The sequence below is a fragment of the Bufo gargarizans genome, chromosome 4 (assembly GCF_014858855.1).
Source record: "Bufo gargarizans isolate SCDJY-AF-19 chromosome 4, ASM1485885v1, whole genome shotgun sequence".
Lineage (NCBI taxonomy): Eukaryota > Metazoa > Chordata > Amphibia > Anura > Bufonidae > Bufo > Bufo gargarizans.
Window position 1 is genome coordinate 481,162,641 of NC_058083.1, and position 26,343 is coordinate 481,188,983.

Sequence of the window (26,343 nt, forward strand, 5' to 3'; positions counted from 1 at the left end):
GTGTATTCCCATAGTAACCAGGCAGTGATATTTTAAGCCACCACCTGATGTCAGTAAAACAAAGCATGATTCTAGGCCAAGTTAACAGTGTATTATTAAAGGAGAAGTGTGAATTCTAATCTTCATAAATCATCATTTCAGTATAAAAAAAAAAAATGGTTTAACTATATTCTACTAACCACAAATTACACCGAAGTGGAGAAAGGTCTAAACAACTAATGGAGATAAAGCAAGAGATGCACCGTTATCTCTGTAAATCTGATAGAGATGTGCTGAGGACCTGTCCGGTCCAAGGAACATCCATGACCACCACTCCATTCAGACAAGGAAGCGCGTGACCCCCATTTTGACGAGCAGTGGGTGACTGAGGAGTCAGATCCCCAGCAGGCCTACATTAATCAAAGTGGATGTTTGTGATCCAATCCCTTTTAAGCTGGCCATACACATCAGATAGAAGTTGGTTGATGGTTGAATAGCAGTTGAGCAATCATCTGGTGAACCACCGTTTGCAGACACGGCCATACACAGTCCATATTGGCCATTACAGTTGTTCAGACTGCCCATACATGTTCAAAGGCGAAAGATGAAAGATCTTTTTGGCAACAGTCTTTCAAAGAAAGAGCTTTCATTCACAATCCTTTTTTGAATGAAAGATCTTTCGTCCAACTACAGAACAAAAATTTCAAACATGGTCGACTTCAATTCAGATGATTTCCTTTCATCGGTCAGCTAAAATGAAGATCCAATATTTCATCCCCCCAATTTTTAAAAAAATGTAATTCAGGTTACAGATTGGGATGATTTCTGTTCCTATTTAACCCTAAATGGGGATGGTGCCCTGGACCTTATAAAAGCCAGCTGTGCCTAGGTTACCATACACAATCTAAGCATATTGTAGGGGCACAGCTGGAGCGAGGACCACTGTTCTACCCAGGAACTGTTGCCAACTATTGCCCCATTTACAATTTTGGGAGCATTTACAATCCCAGAGAATTAGCCCTTTGAATGGATGTCAATACCCTGATGAGCAAGACACGAAACACAAAATGTGCACGTTGGGATGGGCAGCCAGGGCTATATTGTGCAATTTTAAAATAGGGGCAGGTTCTAAACGGGGTCACCCTTGTCAGGGCTGATGCTCCCTGTATAGGCTTTAAAAAGGGTGAGTGTAGCACCCCTATTTAGCTTTTAATAGGGACAGAAATAATCCCAATCTCTAACCTGAATTACACTGATGTTACAACGATCCCTTCCAGTGTGAAGTAGATACTCCACCACTGCAATGGATAGGCTAGGACCAAAAGGTTGCCAAGTTGTGTGGGTACCACCGAGTACCCCAATAGTTTGTTGAATAAGTAAGATATCAGATTTTTTTGAAGGGGAAAGAAATATTGCATCTTCATTTTAGCAGATTTTTTTTAAATAAAGGTTAAAGGGGTTATCCAAGAGTAAAAATACACCCCCCCAATGCCCGAGCCCCTCCTATAGACGTATAGCAGCCTGCAAGTGGTAGATCCCCCCGTCGCCGCATGTTTTGATCCGTGCAAAGGGGAGATGCAACGGCGGGTTCAGGTGTCGGGGACCGGGTAAGTATCATCTATAGGAGGGGCCCGGTCATTGTGTGTACACCGGGTGTACTTGTGCTATTAGATAACCCCTCTAAGTTTTATGTTCACCCCCCTTGCATTTTGTTTTTTGTCATTTATCATGTTGGCAAAGTTAATACAAGACACTTACAAATGTATTGTGATTCTCCATATTGCCTCCCTTGCTGGCTGGAATAATTTTTCCATTACATTATCCACTGCTGGTACATAGGGGTTATGACCAGCCTTCAACCCAGCAGCGGTGGCCATGCTTGCACACTATAGGAAAAAGCACAGGCCTCTCTGGGGGGCAAAGACCGCCAAGGTTTGGCATAGATCCGTGCTTTCTGCTATAGTGTGCAAGCACGACCACCGCTGCTGGATTGAAGGCTGGTCATAACCCCTATGTACCAGCAGTGGATAATGTAATGGAAAAATGAATCAAGCTGGAAAAGGAGGCAATATGGATAATAACAATACATTAGTAAGTGCCTTGTGATACTTTCTCTACAAAATAAAGGTATTTTTCTTAAATGAGACAACCCCTTTAAGGCCTTGGCTGCAAAGACATTTTTGGTCAAAGAAATCCAAGTTACTCTAGGTGATAGGTTACACGGAAAGGGGTTGCTTGACAAAAAAGGATATATGGACATTTTAAGAGGGTTCTCCTTTTAGGGCACCTCCAAGAGTGGAGAGCCAGACACACAGTAGATTTTGTTCTTGCAGACTTGTGCTGTTCATGTTGTAGGTGGCTCTTCTGAAGGTTAACAATGGTCTAAGTTACCTTCTCCCTGCTTCTGGCACAGAAGTGCATAGCCTAAGCCCCAAAGAAACAAATCTCAGTCTTTCACTTGCATTTAGCCAGTTTTCTACTGAGCAGAGGGGTAGCTATAGGGGGTGCAGAGGTAACAGTCGCTACCGGGCCCAGGAGCCTGAGGGGGCCCAAAGACCCTTGTGCCATATAAGACACCGGTATTACAGAAAGTGCATGTTGGTCAAGTTATACCTCTGGCAGGAGGGAAGGGGTTAGGTCAAGAATTTGGCATGGGGGGAGGGGGGTGACGGTTACATTTTTACCTCAGGCAGCAGGAAAGCTATGTGTATCCCTGCTCCCGGCCACAAAGCACTGAGGGAAGGGGGGCCCAAGCTGAACTCTCGCACCAGGGCCCATGAGTCTGTAGCTACGTCCCTGCTACTGAGCATTATGGCCCTTGAGAGGTCAATCTTTTTTGAATAGTATTGAAAAAAGGCAAATCCCGGTATAGAGGTCGATACCAGACAAAAGTATCGATTAGGTATCGAAAATTCAATACCCGAAACAACCCTATCCTGGAGAAGTCAAATTTTGAGAATGCATGACAAATTTTTTATTTTTTTATATGCAATCAAGTATGGATGTCCCGATACCAGAATCGGTATCGATACTAGACATTTGCACAAGTACTTGAACTCGTGCAAATGTCGCCGATACCACTGCCGATACCTGATGGCCATGCAGCGGCGGGTCCCGTGTCCCAGATGACCATCCCATATGAATCTTGCCGTGATTCCGTCTCCCTCACTCACCGCCTTTGCAGACTGCGCATGTGCCGTTCAGTTCCATCGTGCTCGCGCCCGGCCGTCACTTCTTGTCTTTAGCGTGAGCATGATCACTGGCTTCAGGTGCTGAACAACGCAAGCCAGTGATCACGCTCACGCTAAAGACGAGAAGCGACGGCTGGGCGCGAGCGCGATGGACTGAACGGCGCATGCGCAGTCTGCAAAATGAAGGAGATGAGTGAGGGAGCCGGGATCGCGCTGTAACAGGCAGCGCGCGGGACATGCGCAAGAAGAGCGCAGTCCCGGCCTCACGGCAAGATGTCCATCACAATGTAGAGAGGAGGGGTAAGGGGCCGGCTTATCGTGCCTTGAAGCAAGGAGCCCGCTGCCCCCTTCACTTCAAGCCTGACTTGGAGAAGGAGCCAACACACATTAAAACTGCGATTTTAACAAATATGAGGAGACAGAATGAGGAAAGAAAATCATGATTAGCAACACACTGGGGGGTACTTTAAGGTACTGTGGTTGGTTTAATATGTGTTTTCCAGGTGACAGGTTCCCTTTAAAGCCACTTCCTCCCAGTACTCTGGTGCATCCTCATGGGAAGGATTACAGCAGGCCAGGTGGGTACGGTGCATGAAATGGAGGAGAAATTCTGTTAATTTCTCCCCATTTCATGTTCAAACAGTGAATATAAAATAAGGGGGGGGGGGCATATAATAGTGATTCCCAACCAGCGAGCCTCCAGCTGTTGCTAAACTACACCTCCCAGCATGCCCGGCAGCCTTTGGTGTCCTGGCATGCTGGGAGTTGTAGTTTTGCAGCAGCTGGAGGCACGCTGGTTGGGAAACACTGTTATATGCCCATTCACTCCCTTCATGTGCCCATTCCCCTCCTTATATGCCAGTGTTTCCCAACCAGTGTGCCTCCAGCTGTTGCAAAACTACAACTCCCAGCATGCTCGCACAGCCAAAGGCTGTTATATGCCCATTTATAAATGTATTAATCCTTGTACAAAGGAAAAGTAAAGCAGTTGTCCATAGCAACCAAATTCCAGCTTTTTTCATTGCTATCAGCAACTGCGCCGCTGTTATAATTGGTATCGGCGAGTACTTAAATAAAAGTATCGGTACTCGTACTCGGTATTAAAAAAAATGGTATCGGGACATCCCTACAATCAAGTCACTTGAACAGCATGAGGCCACCAAATGTGCTTATGTTATTTACAACCCCCCCCCCCCCAACTATTATAATATATATGTAAATGAGCACATACGTGTAAGATGCAAAGACCTCTACATGAAGTACGTGAGACGATACTGGGAAGATCAGCCATGCAATGAAGTTTAATTACCTAAAGAACAATGTGTAATCCTCACGGGGACATATTGTACATTTATACCGTAACACTACTCCTCTAGAAATACCAGAGGTCGCGGCACCATTTGTTACACATGCCGTCTTGCAGTTATTCAACAGTATTTTTAAACTGAGGGTATCTGTGGATTGAAGAAAAGGTCATGCTAAAAAATGTTAGCAAAAACTAATGGGAGAGGTTAGACATAGGTCATTACTAGAAGTGACGCCATCTTATGGATTAGTGTTGCATGCACGTGTATGACGGTGCTCATAGTTTGCTTTACCGTAAGCAACAAATGTCAGGATATACCATTACATGTCATACTATGGAGGCCATGTCCTATAAGCGGTTATTTAAAGGGGATTTCAATTGTCTCAGGATAAGTCTTCTCTAAGTGCCCTACCCTACCATGGCAAATGGACATCATAGAGAGCGGTCAACCACTTTGAAGGGGTTATCTGGAGATCAATGGCAATCAATGGCCGCAGCGCTGACCTGTCACCCATGCGGCATGTCACTGGGTCACGTGCCACGTGGGTGACAGGGGACAGCGCTGCAGCAATCAGCTGATTGGTGCGGGTGTCAGACTTTAAAGGGGTATTCTGGTTATTTCAAGCAATCCTCTCTCCTACCACTGAGACCTCCATCGATCACAAGAATGGGGGTCCTGTGCCCCACTGAGCACCCCAAAATGAACGCTATCTCTGGCAGTCCTGTAGAAATAAAAAGACTGTGGTGTTCATGCCCAACATAACGTTCCACTCATTACAAGGACCCTGTTCTCATGATCTATGGGGTACCCAGTGGTAGAGCCGTCACCAATCTAATAGTTATCACTCATCCTGCAGAAAAAGGATAACTTGAGATAATCAGAATACCCCTTTAATGCCACTTTTTTTGTTTAACAGTCCTAACTTCGAAAATTGCTGGGCTACAAAAAATGTTTGTGGCTTTTCTTCTTACATGGCACACAGGGCGTTTTACTACTTTTTTTTTATAGAATTTTTTTCTTTTTAGTTTTGTCTAAGAAAACAGAAAACTATAACTCCTTATTCTATAAATATGCAAATTGAGAACAAAATAAATTATTACAATTGGTTCCCTTTTTTGTGTTGTTTTGATATAGAATATGTACAGTTTCATGCGAAAAGCGAGACTATGGCATCAGTTTATGTTGACATGGGCTTTTTTTTTCTTTTTTCTCTTACTTCTCAAGAGGTCATTAAAAGACTTCTAGGGAACATTTACACTTTTTTTTATTCTGCAGTTTTCCACTGTAACTAGGGTTACGGGGGAAAAACAGCCCCCTAAGTGTGTGAGGGGGGGGGGGGGGGCTTTAAACATGCAGAGCTCATCTGGGTATGCTAAGACCCTGGGAACCGCTATCTGGTCCCAGGCTGTTACCATACCACGTGATCATGGCTACACACCTCACAATCTACTAACTACCAACAACATAGCATTTAACACTCTAAATTCAGTGCATATATCCAATGCCAATTTCTACTCAATAACTTTCCAACATTCATAAAATAATTTTGTCACAAAAAGGAAAGACAAAAATATATCGACTGACAACATTAAAAACATAGTATAAGGGTCCATTCACACGTTCGCAAATGGGTCCGCATCCCTTCCGCAATATCGGGAACGGGTGCGGACTCATTCATTCTCTATGGGGCCGGAAGAGACGCGGAGAGCACAAAAATAGAACATGTCCTATTCTTGTCCGCAATTGCGGACAAGAATAGGCAGTTCTATGGGGGGTGCGGGCCGGGTGTATTGCGGATCTACAATACACTACGGACGTGTGAATGGACCCTAAAAGTACAAAACCGTATCTTGAATACAATCATATATAAAGCAACTCCAGGAAAACCGCATTATATGAACAGCCTCCTGGACCCTGGTCTGAACAGAGACCAATTGATGCTGTTCTCCTGACAGGTGCTATAATATTAAATGACTACGTTTTTAATGCGTATATATGTAGATCTTATAAAACAGATGACCCTTGCTGACAATACACCTCCTCCTATTAATGTATGTAAAGCAGAGACAAGTGTACTCGGCATTTCATATATGTGAGAAACTATTGGTATAAGTACATCAATTCCCTTTACAGGTTGAGTCCTAAAGGAAAGCGGGTACCTAATCTAAATATCCAGAAAGCTTCCCGCGATAATATATTTTTTTTTTAAGTTGCCGCCCCTAGAAGGGAGTGACACTTTCTCTATCGCGTGTGCCCGAAAGCTATCCACATTTCTATTGTGTCTATTAATAAGTATGCAGACATGTAGAGAGGCGCCCCGGGATCTCACTGCACTTACTATTATCCCCGGGCGCCGCTCCGTTCTCCCGTTATGCCCTCCGGCATCTCCGCTCACTAAGTTATAGTAGGCGGTGTCTGCCCTTGTCCTGTGGGCGTCTCCTCCCAGGCTGTGAGCTGTGCGCTGCGATTGGCCAGCGCTGCAGCCTAGGAGAAGGAGACGCCCACAGGACAAGGGCAGACACCGCCTACTATAACTTACAGAGCAAAGATACTGGAGGACATACCGGGAGAACGGAGCGGCGCCCGGGGATAATAGTAAGTGCAGTGAGATCCCCGGGCGCCGCTCTACATGTCAGCATACTTAGTTCACATTGTTTTTCCAGGTGGAAGGTCCTCTTTAAAGCTTTCCGCATGTAGAGCATTATCAAAGGTCCTAGTACATTGTACAACATTGCAAGTTTGACACGGGTGTCCCCCACATTTTGTAAACCCCATGGTATTTCAACCAGGTATTATTAGTTTGCTTTATTTTGCTTTATTTTTGTAAATAGTGAAGGGGACAACATGTTGGCAAGTGTACGGGACCAGCGTGAAACAATCCCACATCCTTCTTTAAGAAGGCATCGGTGTACCACTTGTTTTATGAGAGGAAACAGTCGACTGTAGGTATGCCAGCTGCCATCACCGGGTCCTCCAAAATCACCATGAAGTTACAGCATGTTAAGGTGTGCCAACTACCTGCGTAGAAGAGGGTGTGGTGTACTGTGATGGCAGTAAATGATATGACACATAGCCATACGCATGTCCCAGGGGTTGGTTGCAACCAGGTGCTTTCAATTAAGTGGGCTCAGCAGTTTTGGACTGGGAAAAAAAACACATTGATAGTAACCATGAATACGCTTACTAAACTTTATAGGAAGAGAAGGATAAAACTCATAGGTCTTCCAGACAGCTATTAACTCCTTCCTGCTGCTCATGTACTTCTACTATGAAACCTCCCCCCCAAAACTGCTAAGATTATGTGCCATGGGGGCTGGCTAGCCAGGGAGGTGAGCGGCCGCTAGTCTGCTGAGCTCCTGTGCACTCTCGGCTGTTTATCCTTAAATTTCCAAATCCCCCCTGCTGCAAAAGTACTTACCTTGCTCCTGACCTCTTAAGGATCCGTCTGGTACCTGGCAGGAACAATACCTCCCCGCCATGACTAAGAAAAAGGAGACGAAAGGTGCTGATGAAGACGTCCAAGATGGCGCTGGAGCGTAAACTCCTGGGCCGCGCAGTGGAGGTGCAACGGGAGGCCGCGGTAAAGTTAGAAAAACATGCCCGCTCAACTTCAACACTAGCTGCAAAAGGAGCTCACAAGAAGCAGCTACCTCCACAAGATGAGTCAGGCCTGGACCCAGATAATGAGGCAGTCGGCGCCAGAGCAGAGGCCATATGCAACCCCAATAGATACAGTGTCTTGCAGACACGTGGCACAGGAATTGGACTCAGAGGAGCCAACCCTTAAAGGGATTCTGTGACCTCTTTTCACCCTATAGAGATGCGGACATGCACGGCTAGATTGCCGCTAGCATGTCAGCAATATGCCTGTCCCATATCTGAGTGGTTTTATTGAGTGTAAAAAATGATTTTATATATATGTAAATCCGCCTGGTAAGGAACCCAAGTGGCTGTACTAACCGTTCTGGAGCCCAGCCATGCCCCCTGTCAAGGAGCCCAGCACCGCCTTCATCCAGGAATCTCCTCCTTGCTCACGAAGTCAGATCGCCGTAATCTCGCAATGCGCGAGCTCGCGCAGTGTCGGCTTAGTGTTCCTTTTCTGTGCTGGCATCAGCCTCAGGGAAGGAACTGTGCATCGTGAGATTACGGCGATCTGACTTTGCGAGCAAGGAGGAGATTCGTGGATACAGGTGGTGCTGGGCTCCTTCACAGGGGGCATGGCTGGGCTCCAGAACGGTTAGTACAGCCCCTTGGGCTCGTTACCAGGCTGATTTACATATATATAAAATCATTTTTTACGCTCAATAAAACCACCTTTAAAGATGTAATGCTTGCTGTCGCCAAATGTGGCAAATCGTAGAACACTCTTACAGTACAGGAGGGAGCAATAAAAGAGGACATTGCCATTGTTAGACACAACTTAAAAGAAACGCGTTGAATGCACAACAGCCCTGGAAAATGTGGAGGACGCCATACAACCACTCAAAAGAGATGTAGTGGACATTGACCCCACTATTTGCTGTTGAAAGAGCCCACAGAGTCCCAACTCGCCCATTACCACCGGGAACAGCACCATGGCCTGTGCTAATGAAGATATTACACTATAGAGATCGAGACATTATTCTTAGGCTACTTTCACACTAACGTTTGAATCCGGCGTTCAATTCCACCTCGGAACTGCCCGCCAGATCCAGAAAAACATGTGAAAACGGATTACATTTGAATCCTGATCAGGATTTTGATCACAATAAAAAATGCATTGGAAAAACGGATCTGCCATTTATGGACTTTAACTTTTTTTTCACATTTTTCGGGTTTAACATGCAAAAGCTGGATCCGGTTTGACGGAACACACGGCGCCGGATCCGGCGTTAATGCAAGTCAATGGGAAAAAGGCCGGATCCGGCGTTCAGTCAAAGTGTTCCGGATTTTTGGCCAGAGGTAAAAATACAACATGCTACGGTTTTCTGAAAAGCCTGATCAGTCAAAAAGACTGAACTGAAGACATCCTGATGCATCCTGAACAGATTACTCTCCATTCAGAATGCATGGGGATAAAACTGATCAGTTATTTTCCGGATTTGAGCCCCTAGGACGGAACTCAGCACCAGAAAATAAAAACGCTAGTGTGAAAGTACCCTTAAAGCTAGAGACTTGCCTGAACTCTCTATCAATGGTCACAAGGTGTCGCTCTTTCCAGATTATTCCCTAGAGGTCCAGAAGAGAAGAGCGAGATTTCTGAACGGAAAGCATCGCTTGAGGGCGCTCAACATCCTATATTCCATGCTGTACCCAGCAAAACTTAGGGTGGTTGCCCTAGGTTCCACCAGCTTTTTTGAAGAATCGTATTAAATAAACAGACTCACATCCAAGTGCAAGTACCATGATCACACACAATGAGACAGAGTGTATGTGGGCATGATTGGAGGCTAGTTGTGTAGGGTTTACATGGTATGCTGACAGACTGCAGCGGGGAGTACATAGGAATGGATGGCCTTGTTCAAAGGCTTGCCGAGAGACATGCAGGGAGCTGAGGAGTAGACGGCGTCATTAATCGTGGTAATATATAAGCGTTGTTCTGTTTTTAATATTGTTTTGTTGACATCTGTATAAGGACCGCCACCCTCTTACTGGTGGGCTAGCTACCCAGTCTTAGCTAACTCTGCCAGCAGGTACTATTTGGTACCACAGACCTACAACTAGGTGCCTTAGTGGGGGCCTGCTGGGAAGATCAAAACTTTAAATTGCCTTTCTAGAGGCACGGTTTAGGGACATTATGGGTTTACAACCCGGGGGACTGCAACTATGAGATATGAGGTTTTGAGGGGTTCTTTTATGTTACTATGGGATGTATATGACTAGTTCACTGAGGCTGGAATGTCAGGGGGTTAAAGGAAGCCAATAAAAGGAGGGCTATTATGGATAGTATGAAACAATACCAACCTCTGATATGTTGTCTTCAAGAAACACACTTAATGGAGGACCAGACCCACTTACTCGCTCCCCAGTGGGCAGGGCACTGCTATCATGCCACCTACTCTGCCTATGCAAGAGGAGTGTTCTTATCCATAGGAACATAGCATTTGAATATATATCTAAAAAGATAGATGAGGAGGGGCGATATATATGTCTGCAAGGCAAAATATTTACGATCCTCTGTATTATAGTAGGTGTCTATATCCCAGCGCCATATTCACCACTGGAGATTAGGAGGGGTCTTTCTTTTCTGACTGAGTCACCAGACATCCCAGTAATATTACATGGGGACTTTAACAATGCAATTTACCCGGCTTTAGATAGATTCTGTCTTAATATCCAACCAACACCTGGGGAAATTACCCCATTTGGGAGATTATTGCAGGAGGCCCTCCTGCTCGATTATTGGAGGTTGAGGAACCCGCAGATAAAACAATACTCCTGCTACTCTAGTACTTGGCTCACTATCCAGGATAGACTTAAAGGGGTATTATCAACACGCCGTTTCATACTTATCTGCTCCCGGCGCGCTGTCCCCTTCCTGGTTTTTAGCACTCAGCAGGGGACGGACTCCATCCTGATTGAAGTCTTCTCCCGGCTGGGCTGCGCACTGGACTGAACGCGCATGCCGAGGCCGCGCATGCGCCCTGGTGACTTCTTCCTGGGAATTATACTATACTGGCCAGGAAGAAATTACCATAGCGCATGCGCGGCCTCTGCGTGCGCTTTCGGGATGCGCGCGGCCGGCCGGGAGAAGAGAAGTCGTCTGCACAAGCGCGGTCACCACAATTCCTGAGAAGAGCGGAGGCCGTAACCAGGGGAGACGGAAGACAACAGTCAGGTAAGTATATGTTTATTTTCTTTTAAGGGGTGGGAATTAGTTAATTAAATATATTTAGAAAAATTATCACTGTTAAATCATTAACAGATTTAACAGTGATCATTAAGATGAGAATACCCCTTTAATAATGGGCAACACAGCGATGGGACAACTAATTCAGGACATACAATATCTTCCCAGTAGAATATCAGACCATTCCCCTGTGCTTGTCACGGCCTGCTTCCTTCCTCCTGTATTGCGGGAATGCATCCTGTGGAAATTTAACCCACCCTGCCCTAATATGCTGGTGGATGTGGCGGGTATAGGAAACAAACTGAAGGAGCTCTTTATGCATAATCTCCCCTCGGCACCCCAGCTTGTAGTTTGGGACACTATGAAGGCTTTCCTAAGGGGGGTATTAATTGCAGTGGTAAACAAAAAAAAAAAAACAAGACTAGGGCCAAAGTAAAAGGCCTCCTACTAGATGTAGAGCGGGCTGAAGCCAGGTATATTGTAAACCATCTATTGAACAAGAGGAAGAATGGCGAGGAGCACAACAGAGGGTGAATGAACGCTGGCTACTGAACGCAAGAAATAAACGTTTCTTTCAGAAACTGACATATTATGAGGAAGGAGAAAGGCGGGTAGATTACTGGTTACGATTTCTAGGGTTCTGCAACAATCAGCCTATAGCTGCTCTCCACAACCCTGAAGGAGAACTCTGTACAGCTCCTGAAAAGGTGCTTGAGATTATGCACTTGTTTTATTCCTCCCTGTATGAATCTAAAACTTCTGCATCTGTTTCTCGACCCACTGAGACTTCATACCCTTACTACGGAACAGAGAAATATGCTAGATGTCCCAATTAATCTAAAAGAAATGGAGGAGGCGGTGGGTAGTATATGTCTAAAAATAAGGAGATGGATTGCCAACGGATATATATAAAACCTATTCCTCAATCCTTTTACCCCATTTACTAGAGGTTTATAATGAGGCCAAAAAGCAGGGTGGATTACAAACCTCCATGAATTAAGCCATAGTGGTGGTCCTAGCAGCGGAGTCCTATAGACCCATATCCCTACTCCAGGTAGCTGTTAAAATATTAGCAAAATTACTGGCAAATCGCTTAAACTAAGTAGTAACGTCACTTATCCACACTGATCAGGCTGGCTTTATGCCGAACATGTCCACAAAAGTAAATATCCGGCGATCATATTTAAATATTCAGGCTAGCCAGGTCCACGCCTTGAATGTGGAGGTTGCATCCCTTGATGTGGCCAAAGCATTCGACACCGTTGAATGGCGATACCTGTGGACAGTGATGGGAAAGATGGGTTTTGGACCTGAGTTTATTAAATGGATACAACTACTCTATGCCTGTCTCACGGCCCGAATACAGGTGACAGGGCTGTCCTCCGTCACCGCTACTATTGGCGGTGGCACCTCTAGCAGCAGTGCTTAGAACAGCAGCAGCAGTAAGAGGGTCCTTATCCGAAAAGGTTGCTTTAGATGCAGATGATCTACTACTGTTTTTGAATGAATAGGCTTCTCTTCCAGAGGCCATATCGATAATAAACCACTTTGGTAAGCTGTCTGGCTTGGTCATTAACTGGACAAAGTCGGCATTGATGCCATTGTCTAATAGTACAAACAGTGACGTTAACCCCACGGCAGGGCTACAAATAGTCACATCTTTTAAATACCTGGGAATTTAGGTGTCAGCCAGGACCCAGGACTTTGGGGAGTTGAATCTTGTCCCTTTGCTGGATAAATTCAGACGCAAGGCACAGGCCTGGACCCGATTGCCCCTCACTAGTCGGCAGCACAAATCTATTAAAAATGATTCTTATGCCCCAGCTTCTCTATGTATTGCATAATGCCCCGATTTGGATACCACTCCAATTTTTTTAAATAAAATAAATGGGATCTTCGGGTATCTCATCTGGAAGATGGGAATCCCGCATATAAAACTCACAGAGCTGCACAGGCCGAAAAAGAAGTGGGGACTCACGGTACCGGAACCATGGATATATTATTTGGGGCCCAAATACAACACCTCAGGGGATGGGGAGATGGGGATAAGGTCAACATGACTGGACGGATTGCACGACATCTCCTCTATGGCAAATGGAGGATGGAACTTTCTATACACGGGGTGGTCTATATCAGCTATTGTGCACCATACATGGAGTATTGTGGAAGGCTAGAGAACTGGCTGGAATTACAGGGTATACAGAACATACCCCAATATGGCCTAACCGTATGTATCGGGAACTAGATAAAGTGTCAAATGTTCAGGCATAGGAGGTATACGGGCTCAGACGTATCACCCAACTATTTGCTAATGGTAATCTCAAGGTATTTACTCTGCTACAACAGGAATGTAGCCTACCTAAGACATTCTTTCATTTATACCTGCAAGTAATACATGCCATACAGTCCCAAGAGAAACAGGCTGCTATAACACGTGCGGCGAAACACCATCATAGACCTCACTGCCACGGGTGGGGTAATCTCACTCCGTTATAGAAGCCTTATGGAAATGCAATATAAGAAACATCCCATGCAGCTATAGGAGAAATGGAAGCTAGACGTTGCAGACTTGACCGAGCAGATGTGGGAGGAAATGTTCCAGGATTTCCCTGAGGTGGCAGTAAGTGAGGCTCACAGGGTCTCTCAATTATATTTCCTCCGTAGAGAATATAGAACCCTGATAGTGATGAAGAAAATGGGATATTGAGAAGATGACTTGTGTCTGAGATGTGGGGTGCCAAATGCTGACTCAATACACCTCATGGGGAACTGTCCACGGCTAAAGACGCTACTGGACAGACGTTGAGGCAGTATTGACCACAGTGTTCTGCATAAAAATAGATCCGTCAGCACTGATATGTATTATGGGTTGTGTGAAGACGCTGCCCGTGACACCAGGGAGGAAAATAGCCGTTATACGTTTTCTATACCTGGCAAGGAAACTTATTGCATACTATTGGATTGCTTCAAGCCCCCCAAAGGTGCAGGGACTTGTAGATAAGGTCCTTAATTTGATACAATCGGAGAGATTCATATACCAGAAGAGAGGCACTATTAAAAGATTTGAGGAGCTAAGGAACTAATGGATGACACATTACAATATTACTTAACACTCTTTCGGTTTAATAGGGCAATCGGTAACAGGAGACATGTCTGCAGGGTGAGGGGGTTAAGGAGTGAGACTCTAACAGGGCTTGTAGTCTATAGATGATGTAGTGGAAATGTCGAGCGAAGGTGGCAGCTAGGCAGGATTGAATGAGAGATAGGGGATGGTCTGGTAGCCGAAAATAGTACACGATGAGTGCATGGGAATGTGATGAGAGTCTAATTGTGTGTGACACCGGTGAAACGCAGAAGACACGATCGAAGAACCACACAGAGGCAAGAAATAGGATATGAATCCGAACTTTAATGGAGAACCCTTAACAGAAACAATACTATGGACAATCTCTATGCTGCAGACCTGTAGTGGGGATGGGGGGGGGGGGGTAAGGGGGGAGGCTGGGAGCGGGGGCGGTTGGGATAGGGGTCTGATTGCTTTTATTCTGTAGTTTTTCAAGAAAAATTTTAATAAAAATTATCTGATTAAATTTAAAAAAAAAAACATTATATGACACACAGCCATACTCATGTGCCAGGGGCTGGTTGCAACCGGGTGATTTGTATTTAGTGGGTTCAGCAGTTTTGGAAGACTGGGAAAAAAAACTGATTGATCGTAACCATGAATACACTTACTAAACTTTATAGGAGGAGAATGGTAAAACTCATAGGACTTCCAGACGGTTATGAACTCTTTCCTGCTGCTCAAGTACTTCCAGGATCTATGAAACCTCCCCCCCAAAACTGCTATGATTATGTTCCACATGGTATGCATCTGTCCACTAAAATGCCCATGTCTCGCCCTTATTTTCATACAGCTTTGTCCCAAATAATCATCTGCCCAAATTGCTATTGAACCCAAACAGCAGGAGAATCACCCCCCTCAGATATCACTGTCAACAAACTACATTTTCCAGTATTTCTGGTTTTCAGACAGTAGATTATCAAGAAGAGGGCCGAGCAGGGTTTATTTGTAGTCTAAAGCCGTAGAAACCCTTAGGCCTCCTACACATGACCATTTTTTTTCCCCGTTTACGGACCGTTTTTTGCGTTCGGTATACGGAACCATTCATTTCAAAGGTTCCGCAAAAAAAAGGAATATACTCTATATGCATTCCATTTCCGTATTTTCATTTTTACGTTCAAAGATAGAACATGTCCTATTATTGCCCGCAAATCACGTTCCGTGGCTCCATTCAAGTCAATGGGTCCGCAAAAAGAAAAACGGAACACATATCCTATTATTATCCGCATTAGGGGACAGCTGTTCCGTTCCGCAAAATATGGGATCGGATGACATCTGTGTTTTTTGCGGACCACAAAATACATAGGGTTGTGTGCATGAGCCATTAGTGTGGCATAAGTTAGGATAGGTCATCAATATCTGATCAGTGGAGGACCCCCGCCAATCAGCTGTTTGAGAAGGCACTGGTGCAGTCTTTATTCAGCCCACCAAGCACAGCGCCATACATTATATAGTGGTTGTGCTTGGTGTTGCGCTCAGCCCCGTTCACTTCTACAGGGCTAAGCTGCGCCTGAGCCACGTGACCGACGAACGTGCCGTCACCGGCCCAAGAGAGGCTGTGCAAGGCGCAGCGCTACTGTGAGCGCCGCTGCCTTTTCAAACAGCTGATGAGCGGGTTTGAAAAGGTCATCAATATTAAAATCACGGAAAACCCCTTTAAGGTACGACAATACGGTGCGGTCATGGTTGTGAAGTGGCCATGCTGCGCTCAGGTACCAAGTGGCCGAAAGAGAAATGTCTACTATGCTGGTGAGTATGTGTGTATAATCGGACATGCAGGAAAGAAAAAAGAATCAACTCAAGTTACAAACTGACGAAGTACTGAAAGCAGACCTGTCACCATGAACATGCCATCTGCAGGCAGCATGTTATAGAGCAGAAGGAGCTGAGCAGATTGATATATAGCGTTTTGGAAAAAGATTCAGTAAAACGTATAATTTATCTAAATCCCTGCTCATTCTGGGCTTTGGAGTCCAGTGGGCGGTCCTCTTGTCCTTCGCTGAACCAGTATGCGTACAGAGATAGCTGTCAGTCACAGAGTAAGACCTCCCACCGGACTCCTAAGGGCAGAATGAGCAGGGATTTACATGAATCAATGTGACAGGTTTGCTTAAAATTTATGAAAAAGGAGTAGTACATTTAAAAAAAGGATGAAAAAAGAAAACAAGCACCTTAAAGGGAACCTGTCACCGGGATTTTGTGTATAGAGCTGAGGACAGGGGTTGCTAGATGGCCGCTAGCACATCCGCAATACCCAGTCCCCATAGCTCTGTGTGCTTTTATTGTGTAAAAAAAAAACGATTTGATACATATGCAAATTAACCTGAGATGAGTCCTGTCCCTAAGATGAGTCAGGGACAGGACTCATCTCGGGGTAATTTGCATATGTATCAAATCGTTTTTTTTTTACACAATAAAAGCACGCAGAGCTATGGGGACTGGATATTCCGGATGTGCTAGTGGCCATCTAGCAACCTATGTCCTCAGCTCTATACACAAAATCCCAGTGACAGGTTCCCTTTAAGGTCTATACCAGGGATCAGCCACCTCCGGCACTCCAGCTGTTGTCAAACTACGACTCCCAGCATGCTCCATTCACTTCTCTGGGAGTCCTGAGAACAGCCAAGGAGGTGTGCATGCTGGGAGTTGTAGTTTCACCACAGCTGGAGTGCCGAAGGTTGCTGATCCCTGGTCTATACCATAGGCATGATTCCAACAGCAGATCCTAGAGACGGCTCCGTACTGCAAAAATAGCACATAACTTGCCTGTTCCTACACACTTAGGCTACTTTCACACTAGCGTTCGGGTTTCCGTTCGTGAGCTCCGTTTGAAGGAGCTCACGAGCGGACCCGAACGCAGCCGTCCAGCCCTGATGCAGTCTGAATGGAGGCGGATCCGCTCAGACTGCATCAGTCTGGCGGCGTTCAGCCTCCGCTCCGCTCGCCTCCGCACGGACAGGCGGACAGCTGAACGCTGCTTGCAGCGTTCGGGTGTCCGCCTGGCCGTTCGGAGGCGTGCGGATCCGTGCGGATCCGTCCAGACTTTCAATGTAAGTCAATGGGGACGGATCCGTTTGAAGATGCCACAATGTGGCTCAATCTTCAAGCGGATCCGTCCCCCATTGACTTTACATTGAAAGTCTGGACGGATCCGTCCCAGGCTATTTTCACACTTAGCTTTTTTTTGCTAATATAATGCAGACGGATCCGTTCTGAACGGAGCCTCCGTCTGCATTATTATGAGCGGATCCGTTCAGAACGGATCCGCCCGAACGCTAGTGTGAAAGTAGCCTAACATGAAGAGTAATGTACTACAGATCTATAACCTGCAGCCCATAGCCTGTCACAGGCCTACACTGATAGTACACCGTGGCTTTTCTCCCCCTAAATCAATTGGGAAAACGTGGCACGCAGTACGACCCTAGAAGGGTTGTTTGTAGGTAATATGGTGTATAGTACCTCCCATAAGGCAACACAAAAAGTGCCCCTGGGTTTGAAGGACAGATCCACAGAGACTAGTTTGCCCCATAAAGGGTCCATGACACGTCTTTTTCCTGAGCTCATAGTCAACTGTAAAGCTTCGCCCATGCAAATAACAGAAATCATCCCATCCAAGCAAAATATGACAACGCCTTTTCCTCATGATGTAACCTTCCCCGTTTACATGATGATATCTGGGATAATGGCTGATGGATCAGGTTACCAGGCGATTCTCAATTTGACAGACCTAAATGGGTTCTCAACCCTTGTCCATCAGAGACGCCACAGGGGTTCCTGCTCAGGTTCTCGATTCATCAAGAAAGAGTGGCACCCACTCTAGCCGAATCATATGGACAGTTGTCAAATGGTTGTCCATTAATCTAGGTGGATGCTACCCTGTCAGTCAGCTACTCAATGCAAGTCCAAGGGGTTGTCTCTCATACCCGACCATTGCCACAATCATACAACTTTAAGGCTCATGCACATAAATGTGCGCGGCCAATGCTTTGGCCTGCAAACAGCGCGTCCGCAATATACGGCTGTGTGCGCTTCGTATCACAGATGTAGACCCCTTTTTGCGGATGCAAACCCACTCAAACCCATGTGCATGATCTAATCAGATTATACTAAAACTGCATAAATCTAATGGTATCACGTCTTCCACCAGAAGTTACGTTATCTACGTTGCTGCTCTGACAACTTCGGCCTCTCAGATACTATCATGTGTACACAGGCCACAAAGCCACATATAAAACCGTTAGCTTTATTACGCCCTGTAAATCTAGCTTTGTTAATTTCTTCTCCAGAAAGAATCTGGATATTCTGTCGTTTGCCTCCGGTTACTAAGAGGCTTATGTTAGGCAGTGAAACACCAGCAGATTTCGTCATAAAATTGCAGTATTAACAGGATTATTGCTTAATGGAAAAGTGTACTCCTAAAAGTAGAAATCTACACTGTACCGCATACGTGATCACCACCGTCATATATGTCATGTAGATAGGCTGGCCATACAGCCACCTCTCTCCTGAACAGAGAGAGCAGTAAGCCGCTGACACACTGCTCTGGGATCGGCACATCTTCCCTGAAATCAAAAGTATAGGGCATACTGACAGCCAACTGCCTGATCCCTCTCTTCACTGGTGGTGGAGTTAGGAGGCCACCATATGCATTAGATGGTTACCCGTTCCTGACAAAATGGGAAGGCTTGGCCAACATGCATCTAATGTGTATGGTCAGATTTAGAAGAGACCACAGACATAACCTTCCTATGCAAACCTTTCTTAAAGGGAATTCCGGCCTTTAAAGGGGTTTTCCAGTAATAGTTGTTGTATTTTAGCAAGTGGTCTCAACCTGCCCCCTCAAACAGAAGATTCCCAGATGCTCTACACCACTTGGGTCCTTGGTGCTTTCTCCATCTTCCGATCCCCCGCACTGTTCACAACCCGCAGTGCATGGTCACCTGTCCAGCCAGTGATTGGCTTCAGCGGTGACGTGCTGCTTGACGGCAGCTGTTCCTTCCATTTATTTCTATGGGAGTTCTGGAGACATCTCTGAACTCCTATTCATTCCGGGGGCTCCAAAAGGTACAGGGTTCTCATTCTAACGGTAAACCTCCAGCACTCTAACAGTTCTCACCTAACCTGTAGATAGGGGGTAACTTCATATAACTGGAATAGCCCTTCAAACTTAATTCACAAGAATGTACTATACATTTTAGGGTAAATCCAAATTAAATTAAGGCATGGAGAATTCCTATAAGAACAGTAGTGACGTTCTGTAGTCATACACAGCTACTTTTAGCCACAGGATGCTGAGGCGACCACGATACCGTACAGCAGGGGCGTGTGGTGCTCTATTCACATTTCTACTTCCAGCCTCAATGTCATGGGGTGACTACCGGGACTATGGATAGACATAGCACAAGGACACATTTCGATAATTGTACCCTGCGGCTCACGTGACATCACGGCTTAACACTTTATCTACAGTTGCAATATCACTACTACATCTATAACTACCTGCAAACATATACCGCATTGGTGTATATATATATATATATATATACACACACATATCTTTTTCCATAGGAATTACAAGGTTTCACTCTACATTCCCCTCCTGATCCTGCCCAGTATTAGCACAGAACATACGGTAGGTAAAGACGGCATCAGACACCTGAAGCGGGCATCCAGAAGATGCCCCCGGTGTCAGCCCGGCTGTGTGCCTGTATACTAACATGCATGATCACACATTACAGCAATGCAGCAGTCATCTATGCTCCAGCTGTGACCTCCACATCCTGAGGACTGGGTTCCTGCTTTTTTCGCAAGCCAGGAATCAGGCATCCAGACCACGTCCACGGCTCATTATCAGCTGCACCACGACAGGTTAATGGCTCCAACTAAATACATTATTAAACCCTATGTGACACATCCAGCCAACATGCCCAGCATTGCCGCCACCGTCAGATCTCCCTGCCTGACTCCTAAGCCAACAGCATCCAGGCTGCTGCCATCACACATACCGATAGCCGACCGGCTGATAGGCAGCCATCCAAAGGTTACCTGGCATGTTCTGTTAACCCTTCACCCACCTCAGGGCAGCTATGCCACTGCTCCTTTACGTAGAGAGAGTCCACTTACCATTTGCGAGAGAAGACATGGCTGCAAGGATCTCTGGCGACGGACGGTCACTGTTAGGGCTAATGTGGTGACACTTGAGTCAATTAGGAAGTGGCATCAATCAGCAGGCGAGGAGGAGGGAAGGCAAACAAATTCCTGTAGTGGGGAGAGGGGAGGTGTTCTCCTCCCCCTCAGATGGGGTGCCGGCAGGGAAAGTTGACTGGCACTGGTGCCCCCTCTGTGTGTACAGCAGCAGCTCCTGGGATGATGCACTGTGCAGGGCTGAGCGCTCGACATGCATATTTCATCAATGGGAGTGGGAGTGCCTGACATGGCATGTGACAGCCCAGAGGCCCATAGACTAATGGTGCACGTATTCTTCCTCCTCCTCCTCCTCCACCTCCTATGAGAAATGTATGTTCTGTGTACTGTGCAGCCCAGCAGAGGACACTCACATCCTGAGAACCGCTTTAGCCTACACCGATGGTATACGCACACTAGCCTCCATTACATCTGAATACCAGTGCATCCCAGTATGCAGAGGGGAGTGTACTGACTGCCACCCACCACAGACCAGCCAACCACAGACACACACATGCCAGAGGAGGCCACCAGGGCTCACTGCACTGGATCTGCTCGCAGCAACATTGCAGAGCACACATCAGCATAGAAGGCGGTGACCGTAAGTGTCCTTCAGCTGACCCAGAATATGGCTATCTGCTCCAGGAAAAGCTGGGTGACAACCAAAATGGCAACCCCTGCAGCCCCAGCACTGATTGTCCCCCAGCTTTCCTCGAGTCCTGAAATCTGTCTAGCGACTCAGAACAGGGCCATGCAAGGCAACTTTGACATTCAGAAACTTGGAAAAGCTGGGTGAAGAGCCCTGCGGGAGCTGTGACGGGGGATTTCTGGGGATCACCCAACTCTTCAAGAATCAAACACCAGTAAGCAGTGGCTAAAAGGACACAGAACTCAAGGACAGACTTCGTACCCTATATAGAAACGATGGCAGCATCACAAGCAATGGAGGGAAAAAAATACACTTTTGGAAAAAAAAAAGAGAGGAATTTCTGAAACTGAGGTACAAATATAAACATATGATTTAGCATAAGTTAGTCTTTTTTTTTTTTTTTTTTTTTTTCATATTCATAGAAGTCAATGAAAATTTGGAATCACCCCTGTAACCACACAACAGCCCTGCAGGCAGACCTTGTCCCCAACTCCAGCAAAAGGGGGCGCTCCCATCTCAGAACAGACCCGACACCCCCGGGGACTACAGGCACATACTGTGATATAACCTGGGGGTGCTGAGGGAGACAAGGGGCTCAAATCCAGGCAAGCGGACAAAATCAAGCTGAGTAAGCATCATTCACACGTGCATATGAAAATATGGATTAAATATACATTTGCAATATGGATTTTTTTTTTTCCATTTTTGTTTCTGTATTGTGTTCACAGTTATCCATTTTTCATCCATTTTTGCTCCCTTTTTAAATGTTTTTAATTAAGTTTAGTGATTTTTTTTTTGTTCTGATAATGTTGAGGACATAAAGATACAGAAATTGGAACAAATACGCACAGGTGAATTCTGCAAATACATGCATTTTAAATTTCAACTTCTATGGGCTTAAACTGGAACCAGTACAGCTCTACCGGAACATCTTGTGTAACAAAACAAAAATGACAAGTGCCAATCAACTCATTAGAACTGCACTGTTTAGTTGGTCTGCATTGATAAAGGGGTATTCCGGTTCTAACAAGTAATGCCCTATCCACAGGATAGCAGATATCAGATGGGTGGGGGTCCCAGCAGTAGGAGGGCTGTCCTTGGCTATTTCCGGCGCTCCCATAGAAATGAATGGAGCATTTCAAGGGAGCTCTGCATGGTACAGGCTCCTGTTCTCGTGATCGGCTGGGGGTGTCAGCGGTAGGACCCCCACCAATCGGATCTAACGTGTTATAACCGGAATACCCCTTTAACAATGCAGTAAACAGTGCGGTCCTAATAATGCTGCGGCTCGTACGGCTGCGGTGTGATCATAGCCTTACACATACAGAAGCCAACAGCGGACAGATGCTATTTTAAAGGGGTTGTCCGAGTGTTTAATACTAATGTCCTATCCTCAGAATAGGTTATCGTTATGTGATCGGTGGGGGTACAACGCCCAGCACTACTCATCGATCATCTGTCCATTGTACAGAAGTTCAGCCCCATTGACTTGAATGGGACTGAGCTGCGCCTAGGCCACATGACCAATGAAAACGACGTCCACGTGGTCTAGGAAGAGGCCACGGTGTGCCATGGTCTCTTCGAACTGCTGATCCGGGAGTCAGACCTCCCCACTGATCATATACAGCTGACCTATCCTGAGGATAGATAATCTGTGTTAAACATTCGGAAAACCCCTTTACAGCCCCCATAAACCTTCAATAGATGTCGGCCAAATCCTAGATCAGCTGACAGCGCTCTTTCCTGACTCCCCGCACACTCTTGTTATATGTTTAAGGGGAGAGAGGTGACAGCTGCTGCATCTCTGGTGGCCGCTTATGTCCTGGAAGAACAAAAGGATCAGGCATTAAAATTCCGAGTGCCTGATCCCCCATCGTCACCTGTCAGGGGAAAGTCGGGTACTTCCCATACCCATTAGATTATCATCTGGTCTCCCTAAAAATGGTGGGTTCAGCCAACAATTGTATAATGTGTAAAGAGGACCTGTCCCCAAGAAATGCAATGCAGTCTGCAGGCAGCATGTGATAGAGCAGGAGGAGCTGAGCAGATTGATATATAGTTTTATAGGGGAAACAATTTTAGTAAAACTTGTAATTTATACATTTAAACTTCTGTTATTTCTGACTTCAGTTGTACACGGGGAGGTGTTATCAGTGATTGATAGTATTCTCTGTGTAAGTGTGTATACAGAGATAGCTGTCAGTCACTGATATCTGTACACAGGGAGGTGTTATCAGTGATTGGTAGTATTCTCTGTGTAAGTGATTGTACAGATTGTAAAATAATGGTCGGCACCCTGGCAATAAGTAGGGAGGTGGTCAGCGGTAGGAATTCATCCGTAAGCACATACAGAAAGTAACCACGGCATGGATACTTTCTCTCAGTAAGCACACAGAGATAGCCGTCAGTCACTGATGACATCTCCCCGTGTACCACGAAATAAAATAAAAACTGAGATTCTAATGTATAAATTATAAGTGTTATTGAATCTTTTCCAACAAAACTATCTATCACTCTGCTCAGCTCCTCCTGCAGATTGTACTGCGTTTTGTGGTGACAGGCCCTGTATCCGCTATCCAGTGGACAGATGATAAAATGCTAACAGTCCCCTATAAGCTCTCATCCACAGACAGCACACAACCATTTATTTCAATGTGTCTGTTCACAGATCAGTACTGACGGTGGGTCAGCGGAAAAGAAGTCACGGAGACATGCGCTACCTTGGTCCGTGATGCTGACCAAACACGCTCATTGAAGTCTATGGGCCCGTGAAAATCACAGACAAAACATGGATGTTTTTCACTGACCACTGATAGGAGATGCTCCGGAAACCTTCAGCTGAGCAAAAACAGACACGCGGACATTTTCTGGGATGTAACATGGAGTGATTTTTTCATGGACACAGAAATGTGAAGGGGCCTGACAGTTGTGCATTCGCTGTACGTTACACCTAGCTCTAGGGATCAGCAACCTCCAGCTGTTCTGATACTACAACTCCCAGAATCCTCCTTTCGCTTCTATGGGAATTACAAGAACAGATGAGCAAATGTGCATGCTGAGAGTTGTAGTTTCACAGTAGCTGGCGTGCCAAAGGTTCCTGACCCATGAAAAGACACAGAGTAACCCTCGGCAAAAAAAATGACAAGGTGGCCGCTGATGTGACAGATAACACGTCCCTTTTTGGAGGAGGCATACGGGTTTAACGAGTCCTGCGGCTGAGGATCAAGCATCAAAGTGCAGGTTTATTTTAGGAAAGTCACGGAGCGATCTGTCAGTGCGATTACTGGCTCCTGGCAGAAGCAGCGTCCTACAATGACCTTCACCAGGAGGACACATGACAGACACAAGTGTGACGGCTGCATGAAGGGCATACCCCCCTAAATCATCCTCAAATAGAAATCCCTGGGGGGTCCTGTTGTGTGAGGTTGTTACACACCCTTTATATCTGTTTTGGGGAAAGTTGGGTGATGCTGTGGTCGCCATTACTACTACAACCACAGCGAGTCCAATTAGGTAGTAAAGCACGTGTTATGGTGTCCACATGTGCCCCAGGGTCCTGTTCACACAGTTTTGTGGGCACACCCGATGTATTCATGCCCCCTTTAGCCTCCACATGTTCCCAGGGTTTCGGAAGCACATGGACGCCCCAACGTGTGCCCCTGCCCTTACTACACGTCTACTCGGAGCTCCGGGGCCCCAAAAGTAAACTTTCTCCACTGACCCGTCTCCTCCCCTGGGGCAGAGAGGCTAGATGTGTCTGCACCCCTGCCATTCAGTACTCCAGAAAAGCTGGGTGACAACACCTGTACGCCGCTGGTTGAAATCGCAGACATGTGTGCTACCCAGCTTTCCCAGAAACAGAAGAATTAGAACTCGAAATGTTGATTTTTCAGGGGATTTAGGGGAAATTCTTAACCCTTTCTAGGTCATCCCTATAAGGAAAACATATGGGGCATATTTGACATTTCTGTTCATGGTGACCTGTATTCAGCAGCCTGGGACGTCATCCAAAAGCCAACTAAACACATCGGACCAGCTCCCATTCATGTGTGCGGCGACATATCATTGGGACGATGACCACCATGCTTTACCTGACCATAAACATAAAAGGGGATCTACAAGCACTAGAAGTACTACAAGTCCCAGCAGACACTGATCAAGAAAGTGAATGATTGCTTGACTACAATATTTCAGCCACTATGGTGCATGCATGTAGCATCCCTGCTTCCATGGTTACATGCAGACCCCGCACTGTGACATCTGCAGGTCACCAGCAGCTCTAGGCCTCACATGCAGCAGGGGAGCCTGAGCCGCTGATACGCACCTGATAAGAACAGCTATGGACGTGCCAGGGCGCCCTGCAATTGAGTGTCTTGCAACACTTCCGAGACCCCCCCTCTGACATCACTCAGCATTCCCTCCCCCCAGACTAGTGTATATTGCCGAATATGTCTCCAATACACCAGACATTTTCTGGGAGCTAATCGCCATACTGTGATGAATTAAACTACGACAAAATGGCGCCGCTGTGTACGTGCTAGGTATTTGTCGAAACACAGTTGGTTTAAAGTGTGTCAGGTGACCGAACACTAATGGGAGGAGCTTACGTGATACTGCCGCAGTGCCACCGCTGACCAATTGGAAAGAGAAATCCTAACGCACCCTCTTGTAACGACCAATAGCAATGAGTATGCAAAACAGCCTGTCTCTGGCGTTGGAGATGACGGCTGTGGACAAAGGGCTGACACTGGCATATGTAAATGAGAGTCCCTGTCGCCCGAGCGTCTAATCAGCCTGATGGTTGAGCTCTGCTGCATTCCATTACCATGTCTGTCAACCGATCCTCACCTGTTGCTTAGCAACAAAGCGCAAAACACTGTTACTAGGAGTCCCTTAACCCCTTCAGGACCTGCAATTTTCCGTTTTTGTGTTTTCGTTTTTTACTTTCAGCTTTCCCAGAGCAATAACTTTTTTATTTTTCCATTCACATATCCCTATGAGGGCTTGTTTTTTGCTGGACAAGTTGCACTTTCTAACTGCACCATTTAATATTGCATATGAGGTAGTGGGGAGCTGGAATT

At 46.0% G+C, this 26,343-nt stretch overlaps 1 protein-coding gene across 2 annotated transcripts in view; it reads right to left on the reverse strand.

Moving 5' to 3' along the window:
• UGP2 (UDP-glucose pyrophosphorylase 2) overlaps window positions 1–25,697 on the reverse strand; it is a 106,107-nt gene extending 80,410 nt beyond the window's left edge. Inside the window, exon 1 of one of the 2 annotated variants that reach the window (XM_044289298.1) lies at window positions 25,587–25,697. Coding sequence is in view for 1 of the 2 variants with exons in the window: in XM_044289297.1 (XP_044145232.1) it covers window positions 20,554–20,572 (19 nt within the window). In the remaining variant the exon portion in view is untranslated. Of the gene's footprint in view, window positions 1–20,553; window positions 20,785–25,586 lie in introns of those variants that run through there. The other variant, XM_044289297.1, reaches the window with a different exon arrangement.
• Between the last annotated feature and the right edge of the window lie 646 nt (window positions 25,698–26,343).